Consider the following 23,084-nt stretch of genomic DNA (forward strand, 5'->3'; position numbering starts at 1 on the left):
CGGTACATTAAAATAATATATATTTCTTCAGTAAGCCAATAATGAGAACTTAAAAACATGTGACTAGATCCGAAATAAAACTGAACATCTCTAAGTCGTGGATTTTCCATAAAAGAAATGAAACGCTACCTAGTTGCAGTATCAGTTTTATTTAACTAAAATAGTAATCAGTGGTAAGTTGCAGGACGATCATATAATAAGTTAAGCTGCAAGAGACATTTTTGGTATTACTTACTGACTTTTAAGGAACCCGGAGGTTCATTGCCGCCCTCACATAAGCCCGCCATTGGTCCCTATCCTGAGCAAGATTAATCCAGTGTCTACCATCATAGCCCATCTCCCTCAAATCCATTTTAATATTATCCTCCCATCTATGTCTCGGCCTCTCCAAAGGTCTTTTTCCCTCCTGCCTCCCAACTAACACTCTATATGCATTTCTGCATTCGCCCATACGTGCTACATGCCCTGCCCATCTCAAATGTCTGGATTTAATGTTCCTAATTATGTCAGGTGAAGAATACAATGCGTGCAGTTCTGTGTTGTGTAACTTTCTCCATTCTCCTGTAACTTCATCCCTCTTAGCCCCAAATATTTTCCTAAACACCTTATTCTCAAACATCCTTAATCTACGTTCCTCTCTCAAAGTGAGAGTCCAAGTTTCACAACCATACAGAACAACCGGTAATATAACTGTTTCATAAATTCTAACTTTCACATTTTTTGACAGCAGAATGGATGATAAAAGCTTCTCAACCGAATAATAACAGGCATTTCCTATATTTATTCTGTGTTTAATTTCCTCCCGAGTATCATTTATATTTGTTACTGTTGCTCCCGGGTATTTGAATTTTTCCACCTCTTCAAAAGATAAATTTACAATTTTTATATTTCCATTTCGTACAATAGTCTTGTCACGAGACATAATCATATACTTTGTCTTTTCGGAATTTATTCCAAACCTATCACTTTACTTGCTTGCAGTAAAATTCCCGTGTTTTTCCCTAATAGTTTGTAGATTTTCTCCTAACATATTCACGTCATCCGCATAAACAAGCAGCTTATGTAACCCGTTCAATTCCAAACCCTCTCTGTTATCCTGGACTTTTCTAATGGCATACTCTAGAGCAAAGGTAATTATACTATAAAATGTTTAAATTAAACTATGATTTCAGCAGATTATGAAAACGTATTTCTGTTATAATAACAAGAGAAAAGCGCAATACATGTAATTAACATTTTTAAATCTGTATTTCGCTTTTCTCTATTGGCATTACTGAATAACATTCAGTTTCTTTATTGCAGTAATCGATATTCATCTGTTTCACTTTCACAAAGTCTGAATAGGTTAAGTATTCATAAATATACAATTATTAACATTTTGTGAGCGAATTTTAGGGATATGTTATTTACATTTCTATTTTATTCACGAAAAGTCCTAATAAATGTCACTCGAGGTCTGAGATTACTATAGATAATTATTTAAAACAGTAAATTCGATTTTAGGTATCACCAGAAAAGCAGAAAGCGTAGAAATGGTTAAAATTCAATTGGTTTAGGTAATACTGGGGAGAAACGTAATAGACGAGATTATCTTGAGTTGGGCGTGGAATTTTTATATGCCTAATTCTGATGGATGTTTTAGTATAAAATCTATTGCCAACAAAATGATGAAAGCGCATTCTTCAGAGAGACGACAAATGTATTGTCCAGAACTGTATAGGTTAACATGTTTTGCGTCGCCTTCCAATAGATTGCGATATAAATACTTCATGTGGACGAAATATATAGTGGAGCATTTAACATCGGGGCGTACAATGGCTTTGAGATTAATATAGTGTGATATCGCACCGGAAGCATCTGAAACGATGCAAGTTTCTTTGTTCCACACCTGCTCAAAAGGACCGAAATTCTGTATCAGATTCCAGCCAGAGGTCCTCGTTTAATTAGCGAGAGGCACATTAACTTGGAACAGGAAGATGAGTTCATTACCGCTAGGAAGTGGGGGGAAACGCTAACTAATTCTTGGTAACGCGATATTTCGAGGTGACTCACCTTTTTTGCTGTCAGCATACATTAAGAAATTCTTATTGAACATCACAAATTTGGTCGGATATTTCGAGACATGAAAGCAAAAGTAACAATTCTCTCATAAAATAAAAATATATTAAACCATCTTGACAGCTGCTAATATTTCTGTATTTTAAAAGAATAAATTCCATTTTTCTCCTACTGAAAATTAAGAGGATTATTTCGTTTATATGACGTCATTCCATTTTCGGCCAATGAAGTGTAATGAAATTTTGAATTCAAACCAATCACAGTCATACATCGCGATACTTTCTGCAGCTCGATTTATCACTGTCAATATATCGCATGATCGTTCTTTTGTTTAGCCAGTGTCGCCAACACTTTCCACATAAATCGATGTACTAAATCCATTGTACTAAATAAAGTGCGAAATTCTATTTCTACATCTACATCTTCATCTTCTAATTCCATGTCCATTGTATTTAAAGAAAATGACACTCCTTCATAACAATTGTTCATTTAATTAATGTATTAATCAAGTTATTTGTAGTTGTATTATAAAATGTTTAAATTAAATTATGATTTCAGCAGATAATGAAAACGTATTTCTGTTATAATAACAAGAGAAAAGCGCAGTACATGAAATGAACATTTTTAAACCTGTATTTCACTTTTCTCAATTGGCATTACTGAATAACATTCAATTTCTTTATTGCAGTAATCGATATTCATCTATTTCGACTTCACAATGTCTGAATAGGTTAAGTATTCATAAATATACAATTATTAACATTTTGTGAGCGAATTTTAGGGATGTATTATTAGCATTTTTATTTTATTCACGAAATAATCCTGATAAATGTCACTCGAAGTGTGAGATTTCCCAGATAAATCTCAGACTCTTGTGACACTACTATAGACATTTTACATAGCGTATCGCAATAAAAATAAACTTAATTATTGCATTGTCGGTATAGTTATTACAAATAACTAATTTACATGAATTTTATATCCTATCTTTTTATCGTTCTCAGATTTCCATTCATAGATTCGATCTATCCATTATATTGTACACATAATTTGACCATTTTGCTTATCGACCTTTCTCTTGTATTTAAATTTCATTACAGTTTTAATCTATAATCACATGGAAAAATCACATGTTTATACCATTCTGAACTTTTCCTTTATAGTAAATCCACTATCGTTTCTTAAAAATTATTTATGCAATCCTATCATTATAAACAGTGTTTATCTTTAGTGTAACCATGCATATTACGCCACATTCTTGTACATTATATAAAATGTTACCATGACAACTAAAACGTCATGACTTCTATTATGACGGTATAGGCTAACGTGTGCCATAAAGTTAACATTATGAAACGATTTGCCATGCTATAATATTTCAATACATCATTGTTGCCATAGCAACCTCTTTCTTCATAAACCATGATATCAAACTACCCACAATTACAAATCTGACATTATTTCTTTGTTATTTGTTTTATAATAGTTTTTTATGTATTTTTAACGCTAGAATAGCATAAACGTTGTAAGTAATGCGTATATAATCTTCATTATGAACACTACTGAAAATTACCAATATTATATACTAGTTACATAAATTACTATTATTGTCATTATTTAATAATCTTTGCGTTTTTCTGTTAGACACAAGATATCTCCTAGTATCTTCTCTAACGTCCCGAACAGCAGTTGTGTGATCTAACTCTAACGCTTTATGCATTGCACTCACATTTTAAAATGAGCGCTAGTTGAATTCTTTATGAAGAATAAATTTTCTCACGAAATTTCTGCCCGTGTCTGAGACCGGTGCCCACCTAGCATCGTGATAAATTCTGTGATTTACATTCGATTTCGTATACTAGCTATAAAAGCTGGTCCACCGCTGTGGAGTAATAGTTAGAATGTCTGATCGTGAAGCAAGCGGGTCTGGGTTCAAATCCTGGCTAGAACAAGTTACCTGGCTGAGGTTTTTCCGGGGATTTCCCTCAACCCACTAAGAACAATTGCTGGGTAACTTATGGCACTGAAACCATTTCGCTGGCATTATCACCTTCATCTCACTCATTTTTAAATAAGTTCTGAACCACCCTGTATAGTTCTCCTCTACACTGCTATTAGTCGACTATTGTATTGAATAATTTCAAGGGAAAAATTGTTCCGGGGCCGGGTATCGATCCCGGGACCTTTGGCTGAACGCACCAACGCTGTAACCGACTGAGCTACCCAGGAACTTCACCCGATACTGTCTCAATTTTTCCCTTTATATCCACGCAACTCGAGTGGGCTGACAAGACGCCAGAAATCCGCATCGAGTGCACACAAACTCTGTGTGACTTGGAATTGAGGTTATCTGTTAACGTGCCTACAGTAACATATATATATTATTATGCAAATCTGGGTTTCAGGTAATGCTTCCCTGTGAAGCAGACTTCAAGTTGAAGTGAAGTTCCTGGGTAGCTCAGTCGGTTAGAGCGTTGGTGCGTTCAGCCAAAGCTCCCAGGATCGATACCCGACCCCGGAACAATTTTTCCCTTATAATTAATTATTCAAATCTGCTTCACAGGGAGTTTTATCTGATAGCTAAATGTGCACGACTATTACATTGCTCATGTTTCACTAAAATGAACTAAAAATGATCGTGTATTGTATGGGCTTGCTTTTAATTTGCTGTTACTCTGAATTTGGGATAGTTTGAAAGTTTCATTTATGTATATTCCACCTTTGGCTTCAAAGTCTGAAGATGTACAACAAATAGACATCTAGATAATTAAATTACTTACTTTTTTAACTGCTGTAGAATCAAGATATATTTTACTTATAATTTATTGATGATTTTTATATTACATTATTTTTTATGTTTAGATTGTCAAACTCAATAAATGTTACAAATTTAAGAGGCATGATGGGGCCGATAAGCTAATTACTATAAATGACAATTTATTACATGTGCCGTCTATGCTTATCCTTATTTAACAAATATATTGGTTATACAATATTTTGTTACATAATATATCTATTTAAACGTTTTCGGTTCTATGGAGCCATCATCAGAAACAAGTGAGCCCATTTGTATGGTGTGAGTACACTATATGTTGCCGTACAAGTAAACTCAATTAATATTAAAATTTAAAATGACATGTTTCTATGTAAAATCAATAATTGTATGGCAGAAATTACAATATAAATACAAAGCGGCTCTATGGGCCGTAATAGAGTGTTACAATTGCTGAAGATAAAATTAACTAAAATACTTTAAAATTGTTAAGATCAGAATTAATAGTCGTCCAGTTTGATGGTTATGTAGCTTTCCATATTTGGTGGGAGCTGGGGCGACAGTATGATGAATGAGGATGTGTTCTTGACATGTTCATTAAATCTGGTTTTAAAATTCCTACGAGTTTGTCCTATGTATTTGTGAGGGCAATTTTTGCACTGTAGCATATATATCCCCCTGTTCTGATGCTTGTCGATTACGTTAATTTTATTGGGTAAAATATTATTCAGTTTATTACTTGTTCGGAACGCTAGTTCAATGCCATGTTTTTTTGAAAAGGTTATTAAGTTGGTTAGAAACTTTACCAAAGTATGTCATAGGGACTCGTTTTTTAGTGTGTTGGTTGTGTAGCAACTTGTTTTTCCGTTTTTGAAACAGCTTATTTATTTCTTGTTTATTAAAGCCATTAGATCTTGCTAATTCTGTGATATAAGTGAGCTTTTTGTTGAATCGTTTTTTACTTAAAGGCACCATTAATAGTCTATCAATGAGGTATCTGAATTTGCTGAGTTTGTGTGTCTCGGGGTCGCCCCAGCTCCCACCAAATATGGAAAGCTACATAACCATCAAACTGGACGACTATTAATTCTGATCTTAACAATTTTAAAGTATTTTAGTTAATTTTATCATCAGCAATTGTAATACTTCATTGCGGCCTACAGAGCCGCCTTGTATTTATATTGTAATTTCTGCCTTACAATTATTGATTTTAAACAGAAACATGCCTTTTAATTTTTAACATTAATTGAGTTTACTTGTACGGCAACATATAGTGTACTCACACCATACATATGGGCTCACTTGTTTCTGATGATGGCTCCATAGAACCGAAAACGTTTAAATAGATATATTATGTAACAAAATATTGTATAACCAATATATTTGTTAAATAAGGATAAGCATAGACGGCACATGTAATAAATTTTAATTGCCATTTATATCAATAAATGTTAGTTTATTACCACGTGTATAAAACAGTTTTCTACATTACGTATTTTACATGTAAATTACACGTAAAATACGTGCAGGTAATTTACTCCCCCAATCCTGATTACACCTCTGGCTTCAAACTTGGAGATGTGCAACAAATAGACACCTAGATAATTAAATTGCTTACTTTTTCAATTCCTGTAGAATCAAGACATATTTTGCTTATAATTAATGATTGCTGGTTTTTTATTAGGCCTACATTATTTTGACTATAGTCATTTTCTACAATTATGAATCAACACTAGGTCTTCAGAACTAATGAGTTGCCTTATCCAAGTTAGTGTGAAGTAAGGCACAGCGGTAACTCAGTTTTCTAGACCCAGATGTTTAATGCCTGTTAAGTCTTATGATATTTGTTGTGAAAGAAATGCGAAAGAAAATTATTCCTTGTAATTCTGTTTTCCTTTGCTTCTATCGATTTATCCTCAATATGTTATCGATGTACAGTAGAACTTGGTTACAGCGACCTCGTTTTGTGCGACACCTCGCCTATAACGTCAAATATTCTGTGGTCCAACTAATTCCCCATTAGACATATGCTTTCCTACCTTGCTTAATACGACAAACGTATATGCGTCTACCTCGCATATAACGTCATTTTCAACCTCAGTTTGGAATAAGATTTTCTTAGAACCAAAGTATTTTAAGAAATATTTTGTTGAAATCTGGCCCTGACAAATTCTTTACAGTCTCCTTCTGTCATAGACCTCTGGAATGCAGGCGGATTCCCCACCCCATTGTAACCTGCCCGAATTCATGCGGTATTAGATCAGTTTCGACAGGAAGTTTTCATTAAGTGCACGCATTTTAACGCAGTATGACCACTAAAAGAAGTGAGTGACGCTTTAGAAGTCATTAGAATTATGAACGTGTTCTATAAAGCTAGGGAAGGAGCAGTGAAATTGCAACTGAAATTATGAACATAGAACGTAATTTAGCCCTAGAAAGTGTGTATTGGGCAAGTAGAAGACAACCGAGTAAAATGACTGATTACTTCACTTCTAAGTAAAGTAGTTTGGTGAGTACTGAATAAACTGTTTTAATACAGAATACTGTATATATAATTGTAGGCCTACGTGTATTTTATTGTGTTCATTGTAGGCTTAAAAGTCAATACATAAATCTAAAGTCTAATTAAGTTTGTTATTTTTCATTTTCCACCTCACTAGATTGATAATGTGAATCTCGGTTACTACGACACTCGTTTATAACAACATAATGTTTAAGGTCCCTTGGATGTCGTTATAACCAAGTTCTACTGTATTTAATCTGTAGTTGGAAAGGGAGGTAAATGAGGTGAAGAATGGCTTCTCAATTTCCAGTTACACTGAGGTAGGTAACTATTCAGTTTTGTGTATACTGAAGTGATCATTAGTCACTGCCTGCAAACTTCTGTAAGGTTAAGAGCACGCAAACCTTCGCGAAACAAAGATCTAGGAGTAGCAATCTGAATTATATGCGTCACGCAAATGCCACGCACACATGCTAACGCATATTTTATCATTTTACAGGTTAAGTATAGTGTTGCTGAAAAATAATCGATTTCTAGTCTCGTAGAAAAATGAAGATAACCTGTCAGAAAAGAATTTCAGGGTGTGAGTGAACTCAGAACAAGCATTTTTTTTATGAAATGACACGGATCGAAAGTGCTTGTATGGTCAACTTCGCTACAAAGTTATAAATGACGCGATAGGAGTTACTTTGTGCTTTCGAAAATTTCAGTTGACTGTTGGCATTTCTATATTTGGAGCAACACAATTAATTTCGCTCTTCCTCACTGTTTGTTTTCTATCTCACCGGCATAAATTGAACGATTTCAAATCCGGTGACGTCGGAGGCCAAGACAAAAATCAGTTTGACGGCATGTGAGTTTGTAAGAAAATATTTCAGATCCAGGGAAACTGCACAAAATAGACTTGTTTTGATCCTACCTGTCAATACCAAAATTTTTTCCACATGTTCATTCTCTATACAGGGTGATTCATAAGGATTTACCGTCACTTACTGAGCTTATTTCCGAAGACATTCTGAGCAAAACATGCCATATAAACATTTGTCCTAATCTCAATATTTTCAGAGTTACACTAATTTGAAGTAGTTCGTAAAATACCTTTTTTCTTTTGTTTTAAAGATAAAAGAATATTACAGATAGAGAATTATCGATTCAAAAGTATCATTTATTTAATTGGCTAGTGTTCTGGAACTAAAAATGTGTTATTAATTGGTTTGTACAGATTTTGTTTTTTCAATTTTATCTAAAAATCATATTATTCTTACGTACTTATCACAAAAATTGTTACAAATCATACGACTTTAGGAACTTGATTCTTTACAGTTTAATTATGCATCCTAATGTATAGTCTTGAAGAATTTACAAGAGTGGCGTGATTTGTAACAATTGTGTGATAAATGCATAAGAAAATGTAATTTTGTAGTTAAAAATTGAAAAAAAAAAATCTGTACGAACCACAATTCACAACACATTTTTAGCTTCAGAATATTAGCTAACTAGAGAAATGATACTCCTGAATAGTTCATTCTTTATCTGAAATAATCTTTCACCCTTAAAATTCAAGAATAAAGGTATTTTACAAACAACTTCAAATTAGTGTAACTGTGAAAATATTGAGAATAGGATCCATGTCTATATGACATATTTTGCTCAGAAAGTCTTTGGGAATAGCCTCCGTAAGTGACAATATTAGAGGAGAAATATTCGCTCCGGCGCCGGGGATCGAACCCGGGTACTTGGTTCTACGTACCAAGCGCTCTGACCATTGAACTGTCCACACCTGTGGAGTAACGGTCAGCGCGTCTGGCTGCGAAATCAGGTGGCCCGGGTTCGATTCCTGGTCGGGGCAAGTTACCTGGTTGAGGTTTTTTCCGGGGTTTTCCCTCAACCCAATACGAGCAAATGCTGGGTAACCTTAGGTGCTGGACCCCGGACTCATTTCACCGGCATTATCACCTTCATATCATTCAGACGCTAAATAACCTAGATGTTGATACAGCGTCGTAAAATAACCCAATAAAAAAAAACCATTGAGCTACACCGAAGTCCAATCCACAGCACCGGATCGCCCTCCTCAAGGTTTTTTCCCTTTATGGCCTGACTCCAAGTTGAGCATATTTGTTGACATTTTTTATTAAGTCAACTGTCATTATAACAAAAAAAAAATACTCTTTAGTAAATTCTTCTAGCAACAGTGCATATTTCTGTACAGATTACTCTGCACATTACTGTGGAATCCCGGCCACAAAGTCACTCAACTGAGTGCGCTCCTTGTATAATGGCAGTTGTCTTAATAAAAAATGTCAACATACATGCCCAACTTGGAGTCAGACCATAAAGAGAAAAACACTGGGGGAGGGGAGTTCGATCCGGTGCTGTGGATTGGACTTCGGCGTAGCTCAATGGTGAGAGCGCTTGGTACGTAGAACCAAGGACCCGGGCTCGATCCCCGGCGCCCGAGCGAATTTTTGTCCTCTAATATTAATTGTTACCTTAACAGATATATTCTGTAGGACTAAAAAATAATCTTTAGGTCTAGTAAATTCCGTAAGTGACGGTAAATCCTCGTGAATCACACTCTGTATACTTCCTGGTAATAGATGTACATATCAGCCATTACCTCAATAATCAGAGGAAATTAATTAGGCTGTAAGCCTGTATTTTCCAACTAAGGCCAGTCTCCATCTCTTCTTTGGTTGACCCACACTAGTTGCAGATTGGTCACGTGTTGTTCATATGTTTCGGTTGTAGTCCACATGACTTGCATGTTTATCCCAATCTTATCTTCATTTTCTACTATAAACGTTTATTGGTTTATTGGTTTTATTTTACACAAATGACTAATATAATATAATACAATACATATATCTAGTTTTCCGAACAACTTTTCTAAGAGTCTTCATTTCGGAAGTTTCTAGCTAGTTCTCCTTGTATCACTTTGGGATTCTCTGCGGACCTCTCCAAAAAGAACTAAGGAAGAGACTAGTGAAGTGCTTTGTATGTAGTGTGTCATTTATGAGGCAGAAACATGGACATTACGACGAAGCGAAGAGAAACGACTAAAAACATTTGAAATGTGGATATGGAGAAGAATGGAGTGTGTGAAATGGACAGACAGAATAAGAAATGAAGCTGTGTTGGAAAAAGTGGGTGAAGAAATAACGATACTGAAACTGATCAGGAAGAAAAAAGAAATAGACTGGGACACTGACTGAGAAGAAGAAACTGTCTACTGAATGATGCACTGGAAGGAATGGTGAACGGGAGAAGAATTCGGGACAGAAGAAGATATCAGATGATAGAGAATATTAAGGTGCATGGATCATATTCAGAGACTAAGAGGAAGGCAGAAAATAGGAAAGATTGGAGAAAAGTGGATTTGCAGTGAAAGACCTGCCTTTGGGTAGAAAACTGTGGATGAAATGAGATGAATTGGAATATCGAGTGACTGTCAGGAAAGTAATCTCTAATAATTTACATACTTTGTTCTTCCCCTTAAAGCATAGTGTGGAAGAATGTAATTAAATAGAAATCTATAGTTGTGTTTCCAAAAGTTGCAGTATCATAACTTCACTAGCGCCTACGGAATACGACGAATATAGATTTAGACCACCTGCATGACGAAGGTGTGAGAGATGTTGCGGTACTCTCACGGCGTACTAGAGAAATCAATTAAGAAACAACGCTAAGTTGCTTCCAAACTCAAAACTAACCTTGGACATGCCTATTTGCACCTTTTTCTTACGATGTTCGGTATTCTCATGAGAAGTGAAGGTCTTGAAATAAGAACAAGTGACGTCATAAAGTGTCAGTTTTATGAAACCGAAATTAAACGATCAACATAAAATTCATACATAACAATCGAAATAATTTTGAATTGTATTCTCATAGTTATGAAACAAAAGGTATGAATTCTTTCAGATTGTTTGAACCAAAATGCAACACTGTTACAGTATTTAATCATAGCAGTAATTTAGGCCCAAGAATATACAACAAATTTATACTGTACAGTATTTAAATATCCTAATCTTGTCAATTCTAATAGTTCTAGTATTAAATTAAGAAGTTATGTATGGATTTTATAAAAATTGAAAAATTTTAAATTTGAATTTATATATTCTAATTGCATAGTAGACATAAGACAAATTGTATTGTATAATTATTAATTTCAATTCAGGAATCCGCCCCTGAGCACGAGTTCTACTCTTTCAGGATGAGCTAAAGTTTTTCTACATATATCATATTTTATGTTACAATTATTAGCAAAATAAATAAATAAATAAATAAATACATAAATAAATAAGTAAAGAAATAAATAAGTAAAGAGATAAATAAGTTAAGAAATAAATAAGTAAAGAAATAAATATTTAAATAAATAAATAAATATTTAAATAAATAAATCAATATTTAAATTAATAAATAAATAATTAAATATCTAAATAAATAAATAAATACTTAAATGTCTAAATAAATAAATAATTAAATATCTAAATCAATAAATATTTAAATAAATAAATAATTAATTCAATATTTAATTAAATATTTAAATAAATAAAAAATTAAATATTTAAATAAATAAATAACTAAATACATAATTAAATATTTAAATAAATAAATAAATAATTAAATATTTAAATAAATAAATAATTAAATATTTGAATAACTAAATAAATAATTAAATGTTTAAATAAATAAATATTTAAGTAACTAAATATTTAAATAAATAAATAATTAATTACATATTTAAATAAATAAATAATTAATTACATATTTAAATAAATAAATAATTAAATATTTAAATAAATAAATAATTAAATATTTAAATAAATAAATAATTAATTACATATTTAAATAAATAAATAAATAAATAATTCAATATTTAAATAACTAAACATTTAAATAAATAAATAATTAAATATTTAAATAAATAATAATTAATTAAACATACAAATAAATAATTAAATATTAAATTAAATAATTAAATATTTAAGTAAATAAACAATTAAATGTTTAAATAAATAAATAATTAAATATTTAAATAAATAATAATTAATTAAATATTTAAATAAATAAATAATTAAATATTCAATTAAATAAATTAATAATTAAATATTTAAGTAAATAAACAATTAAATGTTTAAATAAATAAATAATTAAATATTTAAATAAATAATTAAATATTTAAATAAATAAACAATTAAATATTTGAATAAATAAACAAACTGGAAAGTATTAGTTCAAAATAGTGTTATTTAACTGTAAAACAGTTTTCAATATTTTCGATGCATAAATATTGACCTTATGTTCATACTGATTCGTAAAGTACAATTAGTCTTTAAATTGACGACTTTTTTCAAAGATTATTCTAATGTAAACTGTCCATTAAAAATTATATATATACATACACACAGAATGGTTTAAAATTCGCTTTCGCCAAACACTTCCTTACATTTAATTACATTCAATTTACACTTTATTACACATTCCTTTACAGATTTTATTCCAAATGGATTCCCTGTTTCTCGATACACAATGTGTTGTTACTATGCTACCACCAGCGTTGTAGCACAAAATACGTCGTTCTCTGGTTAATTTGCGACTCCTTGCAAGAAGCTAGCAGTTATTGCATAGAGACGCAGCCCAACACAATAAAACAAAACAACAATAAAAAGACATGACATCGGAAAAACAGTTGACACACGAACATGGTTGCCAACCCACCACTTATTACACCAGCTATCCGTTTATTGAAGTTATGACATCTGTATATGTGTACAAGTATGAAACCTGAGAATGAATATTGGGGAAAGCGACTTTTGACACATCTTGTTTGCTAATTACTCATTGACTTCTCACATTTATTGGACTTCAAACACCAATATACTATTTTACACATGCGTACATCTGTAAAAAGAATGTAGTGGAAATACTTGGAAGATCTTCAATGATTTGTTTTCATTGGAATTACAAATTGGCTATTTTTATGATTAGTGAAAATAAAGCAATATATGTGAACACCTCTGTGGTGTAGAGGTCACAATGCTGGTTTCTTACACAGAGGGCCCGGATTCGATTTCCGGTCGGGTTGAATTTCCTGGTTGAGGTTTTCCAGGGTTTTCCCTCAACTGTAAGGCAAATGCCAAGAAATTCGGCCCACAACACTCCTGAATATCACCGGCTTCATTCATCACCAAAATCATACTCATAACAAATCGGTAATACATATACAGTCGCCATCTAGTTCACAACAATAGAACCAGTCTCAACAATAGTACACAGGCCTTCGGATTTCATCCAAAAGATTAACTCGCGATATGGCCAGAGATGTTAAAGCGAGTATAAATAACAGCACAACAAATTTGGCATTGAAAAAATACAGATATAAAAGCACAATTACATATTTTTAACTTAACCGAAAAAATCAGAGACAACGGGGGAGGTACACCATTGGCCTGCAAGAATTTTGTGAAATTAATTTTTTTTTTGGTATCTCAGCTACTATAAAAGCTAAAGGAACAAAACTTGTCATGCTTAATATACAAACATTACACTTTATAAAACATTATTCAGAATATTAAAATAGCTAATAATTACCTGTAAAAATAATACGGAATTTGTATATATTTCTACTACTGAAAACTTTACGTAATACAATCTACAATTAATTAAACATCTGCATGATTCTTTTACTGAAATATTTTAAAGACCTACATTAACAACATACTCTAGAATATTTTACCTATTCCTTCAGGAAATATTTTATTTATTAATAGAAAATTTTAGACAATTTAATATTGAAAGTAACCATGAAGAAAAAAAATATTTCTTAAAGGGATAGATAAAAGATCCTTGACTATGTTGTTGATGTAGGTCTTTAAAGCATTTCAGTATAAGAATCATGCATATATTTAATTAATTATATATTTTATTATGTAAATGTTTTACTTACTTACTTACTTACTTATTTACTGGCTTTTAAGGAACCCGGAGGTTCATTGCCGCCCTCACATAAGCCCGCCATTGGTCCCTATCCTGAGCAAGATTAATCCAGTCTCTACCATCATATCTCACCTCCCTCAAATCCATTTTAATATTATCTTCCCATCTACGTCTCGGCCTCCCCAAAGGTCCTTTTCCCTCCGGCCTCCCAACTAACATTCTATATGCATTTCTGGATTCGCCTATACGTGCTACATGCCCTGCCCATCTCAAACGTATGGATTTAATGTTCCTAATTATGTCAGATGAAGAATACAATGCGTGCAATTCTGTGTTGTGTAACTTTCTCCATTCTCCTGTAACTTCGTCCCTCTTAGCCCCAAATATTTTCCTAAGCACCTCATTCTCAAACACCCTTAACCTATGTTCCTCTCTCAAAATGAGATTCAAAGTTTCACAAGCATAAAGAAGAACCGGTAATATAACTGTTTTATAAATTCTAATTTTCAGATTTTTTAAAGCAGACTGGATGATAAAAGCTTCTCAACCGAATAATAACAGACATTTCCGATATTTATTCTGTGTTTAATTTCCTTCCGAGTGTCATTTATATTTGTTACTGTTGCTCCAAGGTATTTGAATTTTTCCACCTCTTCAAAGGATAAATTTTCAATTTTTATATTTCCATTTCGTACAATATTCTGGTCACGAGACATAATCATATACTTTGTCTTTTCGGGATTTACTTCCTAACCTATCTCATTACTTGCTTCAAGTAAAATTTCCGTGTTTTCCCTAATCGTTTGTGGATTTTCTCCTAACATATTCACGTCATCCGCATAGACAAGCAGCTGATGTAACCCGTTCAATTCCATACTCTCTCTGTTATCCTGAACTTTCCTAATGGCATATTCTAGAGCAAAGTTAAAAAGTAAAGGTGATAGTGCATCTCCTTGCTTTAGCCCACAGTGAATTGGAAAAGCATCAGATAGAAACTGACATATACGAACTCTGCTGTAAGTTTCACTGAGACACATTTTAATTAATCGAATAGTTTTTTGGGAATACCAAATTTAATAAGAATATCATATAAAACTTCTCTCTTAACCGAGTCATATTCCTTTTTGAAATCTATGAATAACTGATGTATTGTACCCTTATATTCCCATTTTTTCTCTCTTATCTGTCGAAAATGTTTCACGGTTGTGAAAATAATGCAAATTTGATATTATTTTACAGGTAATAATTGTTAGTTATTTTAATATTCTGAATAATGTTTTATAAAGTGTAATGTATGTATATTAAGCATGAAATGTTTTGTTCAGTTAGCTTTTATAATAGCTGAGAAATAAAAAAATGAATTTCACTAAATTTTTGCAGGCCAATGTTGTACCTTTCCTCTTAAAACTAATCTGATGTCAACATATTTTGAGGATGGATTACCACCGAAACCCAAAACGTATAATGGATTGCAGACCTCAAGGTTATAGAAATGTGGATTTGTTTACCGCATGCCAGATAGAATGAGAACCTTCTTTAATGTGGAAACAGGCCAAAGGGCTTAATTCTTACAGTGCAATAAAATGCAGAAGAAAATACAAGTTCTGTGAAACACTTTGAAGTTTAAAGAAAAGTTAGATCTGTGAAGTTATTGCTCCATATAAAGAAGTTACACAGCTCTCCATAAAAATTACAGATCCTTTTCGGAGTTTTAAATTTGACACAAATTATAAACTTACTCGGAAGTTGAGAACATCGTGGAGGGCATCATCAGACGATCTAGAGCTGACTTATTTAATAGGGATGTCTTATCCGAAGTTTTACTGTTAGATGGTAGGAGCGTTCCATGCGGCGCAACATGTTGTAGGGCTGTATTATGTCATATGCTACAGTTGATTACGTTTTCCCGCTTGTTGGTTTTCTGTGCGTGTCAAAATTATATTTATAATTATTTTGTATAACCTTAATATAATTCAGTATTTTCTTACCTCAAAATTTAATTCAATTTAATTTAATTTACCGTAAGTAATAGCGTAAACTTTTATAATATTGAGCGATTCCCTTAACAGATGGATGGGGAAATCTGCAGTATGCAGAATATAGATACAAGTAAACTGAATGGTCATGAACCTAAACGAGAACTTTGAGAACGAGGTGCACGAATAAAATAAATGAATAAAAATATGAACTTTTACCTCTTTAAGCATTAGTATTGTAAGTACCGTACGCTAAAAACAGGATATGCAGCCACCAATGTGTTTTTTTATAGGGAAGGGACTATCGAGATTAAATTCCTCGTATTTTTTTTTTCTAGTTGCAGAAAGATCAAATGCATTGTTTGATAAGATGATATAATATGATCGCAGAAGTATCACGATTAGTAGTGAGTTTTGTAGGTTAAGGACATTCAGTTTTGAATACTAGGTTGGATGGTTTTGAAAATATGAACTTAAAACATGGTTTTAATAATTAGGGTACAGTACATTAAAAACATTATTCACGAAATGGATTTCACTACGGATCGTCCTGGATAATAAACATCCCGGTTAATCGAGAGTTTACTGCAGGCGTAAACTTCGGAGACTCCTAGGCCCAATTGTATAAAACTCCCTGACTAAAGATCAACTTTGATCGAAGATCGAAAAGTGAACCGAGTTCAGACACTTCTTCTATTGTATAAAACTTTTCTGCGATCAAATTACCTTGGTTCAAATGCAATCTAAGTTCACGTGAGAAGGATTTGGCAATATCGCATAAACAGGTGAAATACGTGATGCGCGGACCATGTTATACAGGTTTGTTCAGTGTTGCCAATCTAGCGACTTTAACTCTTTTTCAACAACAATTTCTTTTAACTTTTATATTGCTTAAATAGGGATTTAGTGACCTTTTTAGCACCCCATAGTGACGAAATTTAATCTTTCTTTGTTGATAATGAGAAATCTAGCGACTTTACAACTCCTTTTTGGCGACTTTCCGTATTATACTCTGTTGGAGACACTGGTTTTTTGTGCAATGTAAATAATGGCGGGCAATAAGAAGAAGGTTGACTGTTCTCCAAGTTGTTATCATGTTATGGCGTTTGATACTGCTAAACATAATAAAGCTTTATAAAACGACAATTTTCGTTTAGTAATACAGTTAATTGAACATTTATGAATGTACCTATCATATCCATTGGTTATAAACATAATATAATTATAGGTTATGTTATTTGATACTGCTGAACACGATAGTGTAAGAGATTGTTTGTGTATTAAGGCAAGAAATTGAAAGAAATATATAAATGTACCTAACATATGTATTAATATTAATAATAATGGATATTTTATTTGCACAATCTGTCACTCGTATATTTCAAACAGAAAATAAATAACTGAACTTGGATCATCTAACTTAATCGGAGAAATTTCTTCAGTCAAAGTTGACTTTAGTTTGAGACAAATTAATCTCAGATTAGACTTTATACAACACAAAATTCCAAGTTCAGCTGAAACAAGGATTAATTTAACCTCTGAGCTATTTATTTTATTGAATTATTTTACGACGCTGTATCAACATCTAGGTTATTTAGCGTCTGAATGATATGAAGGTAATAATGCCGGTGAAATGAGTCCCGGGTCCAGCACCGAAAGTTACCCAGCATTTGCTCGTATTGGGTTGAGGGAAAACCCCGGAAAAAACCTCAACCAGGTAATTTGCCCCGACCGGGATTCGAACCCGGGCCACCTGGTTTCGCAGCAAGATGCACTGACCGTTACTCCACAGGTGTGGACCCTCTGATCTAAGATTAAATGGTTTATACAATCGGCCCCTAGAAGTACTGAATATAACACAGCTTGCTGTCGAGGTTGCATAATATGATTGTATTAATTTTTCTTTTCCCTCTTCCAGAATTAAACTGTAGCTAGCAGTGCCTTACTAGAAGTAGTTATTTTTGCTTAATAGCTAGCACTTCCGAGGCGGAATTTAATTAGTTAATTTTTTAAAGGTTTAAAGCACGTAATCAGAATATTTCGGGATCTGAATGAAGACAAAAGACTTTCCCTGGTTTTCACAAATAGGAAATCAACAAAACTGAGCATTTTGAGTTGTTTTAAGAGTATTTAATATACTAATACACTACGTATATCCTCAATGTTCATATACCAGAAAACAAATGCACACGCAAAGCGCATCCCTCAAAGAACACGCGCGCTATCTGTTGGTGCTAGTTCAGGATATCCCTATTATTACTGAATGCTTACCTTGCAGGGATGAAAGTACTTTCTCCTTCTTGAGAGCGAAATAAGCTGTGGCAATTAAACAAAACCTACCTGATGTTGAGTTGCTGGCGGCTGGGATGAGTTGGACTGTCTCTTTACCCGCGGGCACTAGAGTTGTTGCTGAGAGAGGTGCCGCCGTGCTCTGATCTGCCGGCGTTTCAGGCTTCCTGTTGAAGAACAAGGGAGGAGTGATAGTAGGAGGAAGAAGAATAAAGTGCATAAAGGCCCATTCACAATGAAAATTAAACATAACCGTAACATAAACACAGAAGTTTGCGCCCTGGCTACCAAATGGGATCATTCACAATGATTCACATAAGCATTGACATAAACATTACCGTAAGACGTTAACATGAAAGTTTGCAAACTCCAAACTTTCATGCTTATGCTTACGTGATTTGCAAACAGAACACAATCGTGGAGCGCTGAAGTATACGACAGAATATGAGGAAATGGCGTCGTTGTTATGTTTCCATGGTTACCAAGTATGTTTGCTGTTATGTTTATGTTCCCATCGTGAATGATGGTATGACTTCTTGATTTTACTGTAACGTTAAGTTAACGCTTACGTTATGTTTAATTTTCATTGTGAATAAGCCTTAAGATTTGCTGATGATTTGACGTTGTTAGCAGAAGATGAGATGATAGTAAGGGATATGCTAGGCCTACTGAAGCTAAATAACAGCTGTGAGCAGTATGGGATGAAGATAAATTCCAACAAGACGAAGACCATGGTCATAAGAAGAAAAACAAAGAAGGTAAACGTGGGAATTCTAAATGAGGAAGAAGAGTAAGTGGACAGCTTCAAATACTTGGGGTGTACTATAAGAAGTAACATGAGCTGCAGCCAGGAAGTCAAAAGGAGGATAGCAATGGCCAAGGAAGCTTTTAATAGGAAACAAAGCACCTTCTGCGGACCTCTTGGAGAAAGAACTAAGGAAGAGACTAGTGTAGTGCTTTGTATGTAGTGTAGCATTGTATGGAACAGAAACATGGACATTACAACGTAGTGAAGAGAAGCGAATAAAAGCATTTGAAATGTGGATATGGAGAAGAATGGAGCGTGTGAATTGGACAGACAGACTAAGAAACGAAGCTGTGTTGGAAAGAGTGGGTGAAGAAAGAATGATGCTGAAACTGATTAGGAAAAGGAAAAGGAATTGGTTGGGTCACTGGCTGAGAAGAAACTGCCTACTGAAAGATGCACTGGAAGGAATGGTGAACGGGAGAAGAGTTCGGGGCGATATCAGATAATAGATGATATGGTATATCATAAGGAGACAAAGAGGAAGGCAGAAAACAGGAAAGCCTGGAGAAAGCTGGGTTTGCAGTGAAGGACCTGCCCTTGGGCAGTACAATGAATGAATGAATTAAGTTTAATAACAAACAAAAAAAATACTACTTAAAATGTAAAACAATTCTCTTTAGAGACAAATACTGGCTTGATAAGTTCGTTACATATTTGTTTGAGAAGGGGAAGGAAGAATATTTTACCTAATTTTCTGGAAATGCAGTTCAAAAGTCAACTCCATAAAAGTGGAGTCAGTATTAAGATACTTTTTTAATATCTTAAAAATTGTAGCTCACAATAATCCAGATTTCTGTACGTTAGTTTGCAACATCTCTACGAATTTTCTGTTCTTTAATAAAGATAATTTTGACTGTTAATCTAACTAGAATATGAAATAATCCTTCGTTACTGAGTACTAAGTTTAAAGAATAGTCGATAGATGGACTGTTGGTACTTTTGACACTTAAGAATGCTACGAAGATCTATTAATGAATATGTTACAAATAAAAATTTGTTCGTTCAAGACTAAGTTACAATTCAGTTTCAGACCAGGGTTGCCAGATTGGGCGATATTTCGCCGTTTGGTCTATATAAACAGAGATTTTGCGACCTATTTTTTTTAAGAACTACGACTAACGCCATTTGGATGACTTTCGCCCGGAATTTTGCGAAATTTAGGCGACATAGGAAAAATCACTTCATCGTTTATTTATTTTGTTTTATTGAGTAGTCCATTGCTGATACATCGCTAATCCAATCCAATGATTGACATGAAATATTAGACTTACCATTGTTGACACACCGGAACTTGTTTTTTTTTTATCCAAGAAAACTTTATTATAGTTGTTTATGTTTATTCTCAACATTACAGTTGAGCGCTGGAAGTTGTTACCGATCTTTGACACTTATTTAAACAAACATATCGCTCTTTCTTTATCTCTCCAGGAATTAGTTCTACAGCGCTATTTTTTCTTAATCTGGGGACCAATAAACTGATCAGTACTGGAACTTATAGACGAAGCACTGTAGAGAATTTACTATCAACGTTAAAAATAGCAATCTAACCGTAGTTCCTACTCCAGCTCCCTAAATATTTAATTCCTTTAAACATGTTAATATTGAGATTGGTTTAATTTGTAGAGAGGTATAACAGTGACATGTGTTGTGCAAAATTGGAGAAGTGGGGAAAATTTGAGAAGATCGGCACAAATACCAATGCAAAACGCATGCCATAAATACTAGATTTATAGAATTTATTACATAAATATGATATAAAGTAACGATATTTATTTATTTATGTATGTATTTATTTATTTATTTATTTATTTAATCTGACAGGATTAAGACCATAAGGCCTTCTCTTCCATCCCACGAGATAGCACATATAAATACAAAAAAGAAATACAGACACTGATGGATATAATACAAATTAAGTTAAAGCCCTATAGAGGGTCAACAGGGTCAAAAGAACACTATAGAGCTCTCATCGAGCTAATGCAAGGAAAAAGAAAGAAAACAGAGATAGCAATGATGATAGTGATAACTGATAATAATAATAATAATAACAATAATAATAATAATAATAATAATAATAATAATAATAAATACATTACATATTAATTGTCAATTTTACAACAGCATAGTTACAATATTTAATATATGTCATGGGTTAAGCCGAAGTTGCGCAACCTGACATGTGTTCAACAAGCAATTCCATGAACTAGAATGTGATTTTTTAATTTAAATTTGAATTTTGATATTGTCCGACAGTCTCTGGCATGGTCAGGGAGAGAGTTCCAGAGGCGTGGAATAGATATGCTGAAAGATGATGAGTAGAAGGATGTTCTGTGCAGAGGAATAGAGAGAAGGTACATGTTCCGGGTTCGAGGTATTGTATTATTATAAAAACGCATACATTAAGATTAGCCTACTTATTGACGACTTTAGGTAAAATCAATCTGGCAACCCTGTTTCAGACAGGATTTAACACGAATATTAACGCATTGACTTATGACTGTTTGATGCCACTAACAGATATCTCGCTTGTAAACTAATTTTTATAAATACACTCAGGGACAAAAAAAAACCGGACGCTTCTATATTTGTTTGTATTTTGTTGCCAATTATTTCAAAATGAAACAAAACCCATTTAAACAAAATAATGTTCCATTTAGCACCTTATACGACATTTGAAGAAAAAAAATCTCTGATGAGAAAATTTACAAAAAATTACAAAGGGCGTATAACTATGGCAGCGTTTGGTCTAACTGTTTTATCATTTTATGGTGCCTTAAATATTAAAAACTCTTTTTAGTAACGGGTATTACCCCCTCTGGCTTGAATAACTGCATCCATACGTCTTGGCATGCTCTCAATTTGGTTAGCAATGTCTTCTTGAGGAATAAGTTCCCATTCTTCGCCAAGTGCTCGCCTCAACTCTTGTAACGATTCTGGTCTCGGTCGTCTATCCTTAACACGCCGTCCCAGCATGTCCCACACGTGTTCAATTGGGTTCATGTCTGGACTCCTTGCTGGCCATGGAAGAACATGGATTCCCACTTTTTGGAGATAATCTCCGACCGCATGGGCAATATGCGGCCGTGCATTATCATGCATTAAAACAAAATTATCGCCTACAAATTGGCCAAATGGCACAACATGATCAGCCAAACATTCATTTATATACCTATCAGCTGTTAGTCTTCCATTTTCAACAAAAACCAACTCTGTACGAGCATCCGTACACACTCCTGCCCAAACCATCACTCCACCACCTCCATACGGCACATTTTCGGAAATGCAATACTGTGAAAATCGTCCTCCCTTCCTCCAAACTCTTTCACGTCCATCAGGTGAGCACAGATTGAAACGGGACTCATCGGTGAACAGAATACAGCTCCACTGTCCATTTCTCCAATCCCTGTGATCATTTGCAAAACGCAGTCGTTCAACTCGATGCATCCTGAGAAGTCTGGGACCAGTTGCAGGTCTACTTGATATCAGTCCACTTGCTTTCAACCTCCTTCTAACTGTTTTGGCCGAAATTGGGCGTCCATGCATGTTAACAAATTGCTGGGCTACACTAGTAGCTGGCAGGTTGCGCTCCCTAAGAACTCTCAACACCATATACCTGTCTTCATTTTGATTTATAGCTCTTGGACGACCTGAACCTGGTCTTCTGGTATATTCTAGGGTCTCTCTATACCGTTTTATGGCATCATGGGTTGTGCTTCTAGCCATATTCATAACATTTGG

General features: G+C 33.7%; 2 protein-coding genes across 7 annotated transcripts in view; one reads left to right on the top strand and one right to left on the bottom strand.

The window, feature by feature from the left end:
• Positions 1-23,084, bottom strand: part of LOC138700327 (uncharacterized) — a 327,656-nt gene that overhangs the window by 300,511 nt on the left and 4,061 nt on the right. For all 5 annotated transcript variants that reach the window (XM_069826878.1, XM_069826876.1, XM_069826875.1 and 2 more), the window contains exon 3: positions 18,590-18,705. In XM_069826878.1, coding sequence (XP_069682979.1) covers positions 18,590-18,705 — 116 coding nt within the window. The remainder of the gene's footprint in view (positions 1-18,589; positions 18,706-23,084) is intronic.
• LOC138700328 (protein phosphatase 1 regulatory subunit 14C) overlaps positions 1-23,084 on the top strand; it is a 795,893-nt gene that overhangs the window by 206,998 nt on the left and 565,811 nt on the right. The gene's annotated exons all lie outside the window — the stretch shown is intronic.

The sequence above is a fragment of the Periplaneta americana genome, chromosome 5 (assembly GCF_040183065.1).
Source record: "Periplaneta americana isolate PAMFEO1 chromosome 5, P.americana_PAMFEO1_priV1, whole genome shotgun sequence".
NCBI classification, from domain to species: domain Eukaryota; kingdom Metazoa; phylum Arthropoda; class Insecta; order Blattodea; family Blattidae; genus Periplaneta; species Periplaneta americana.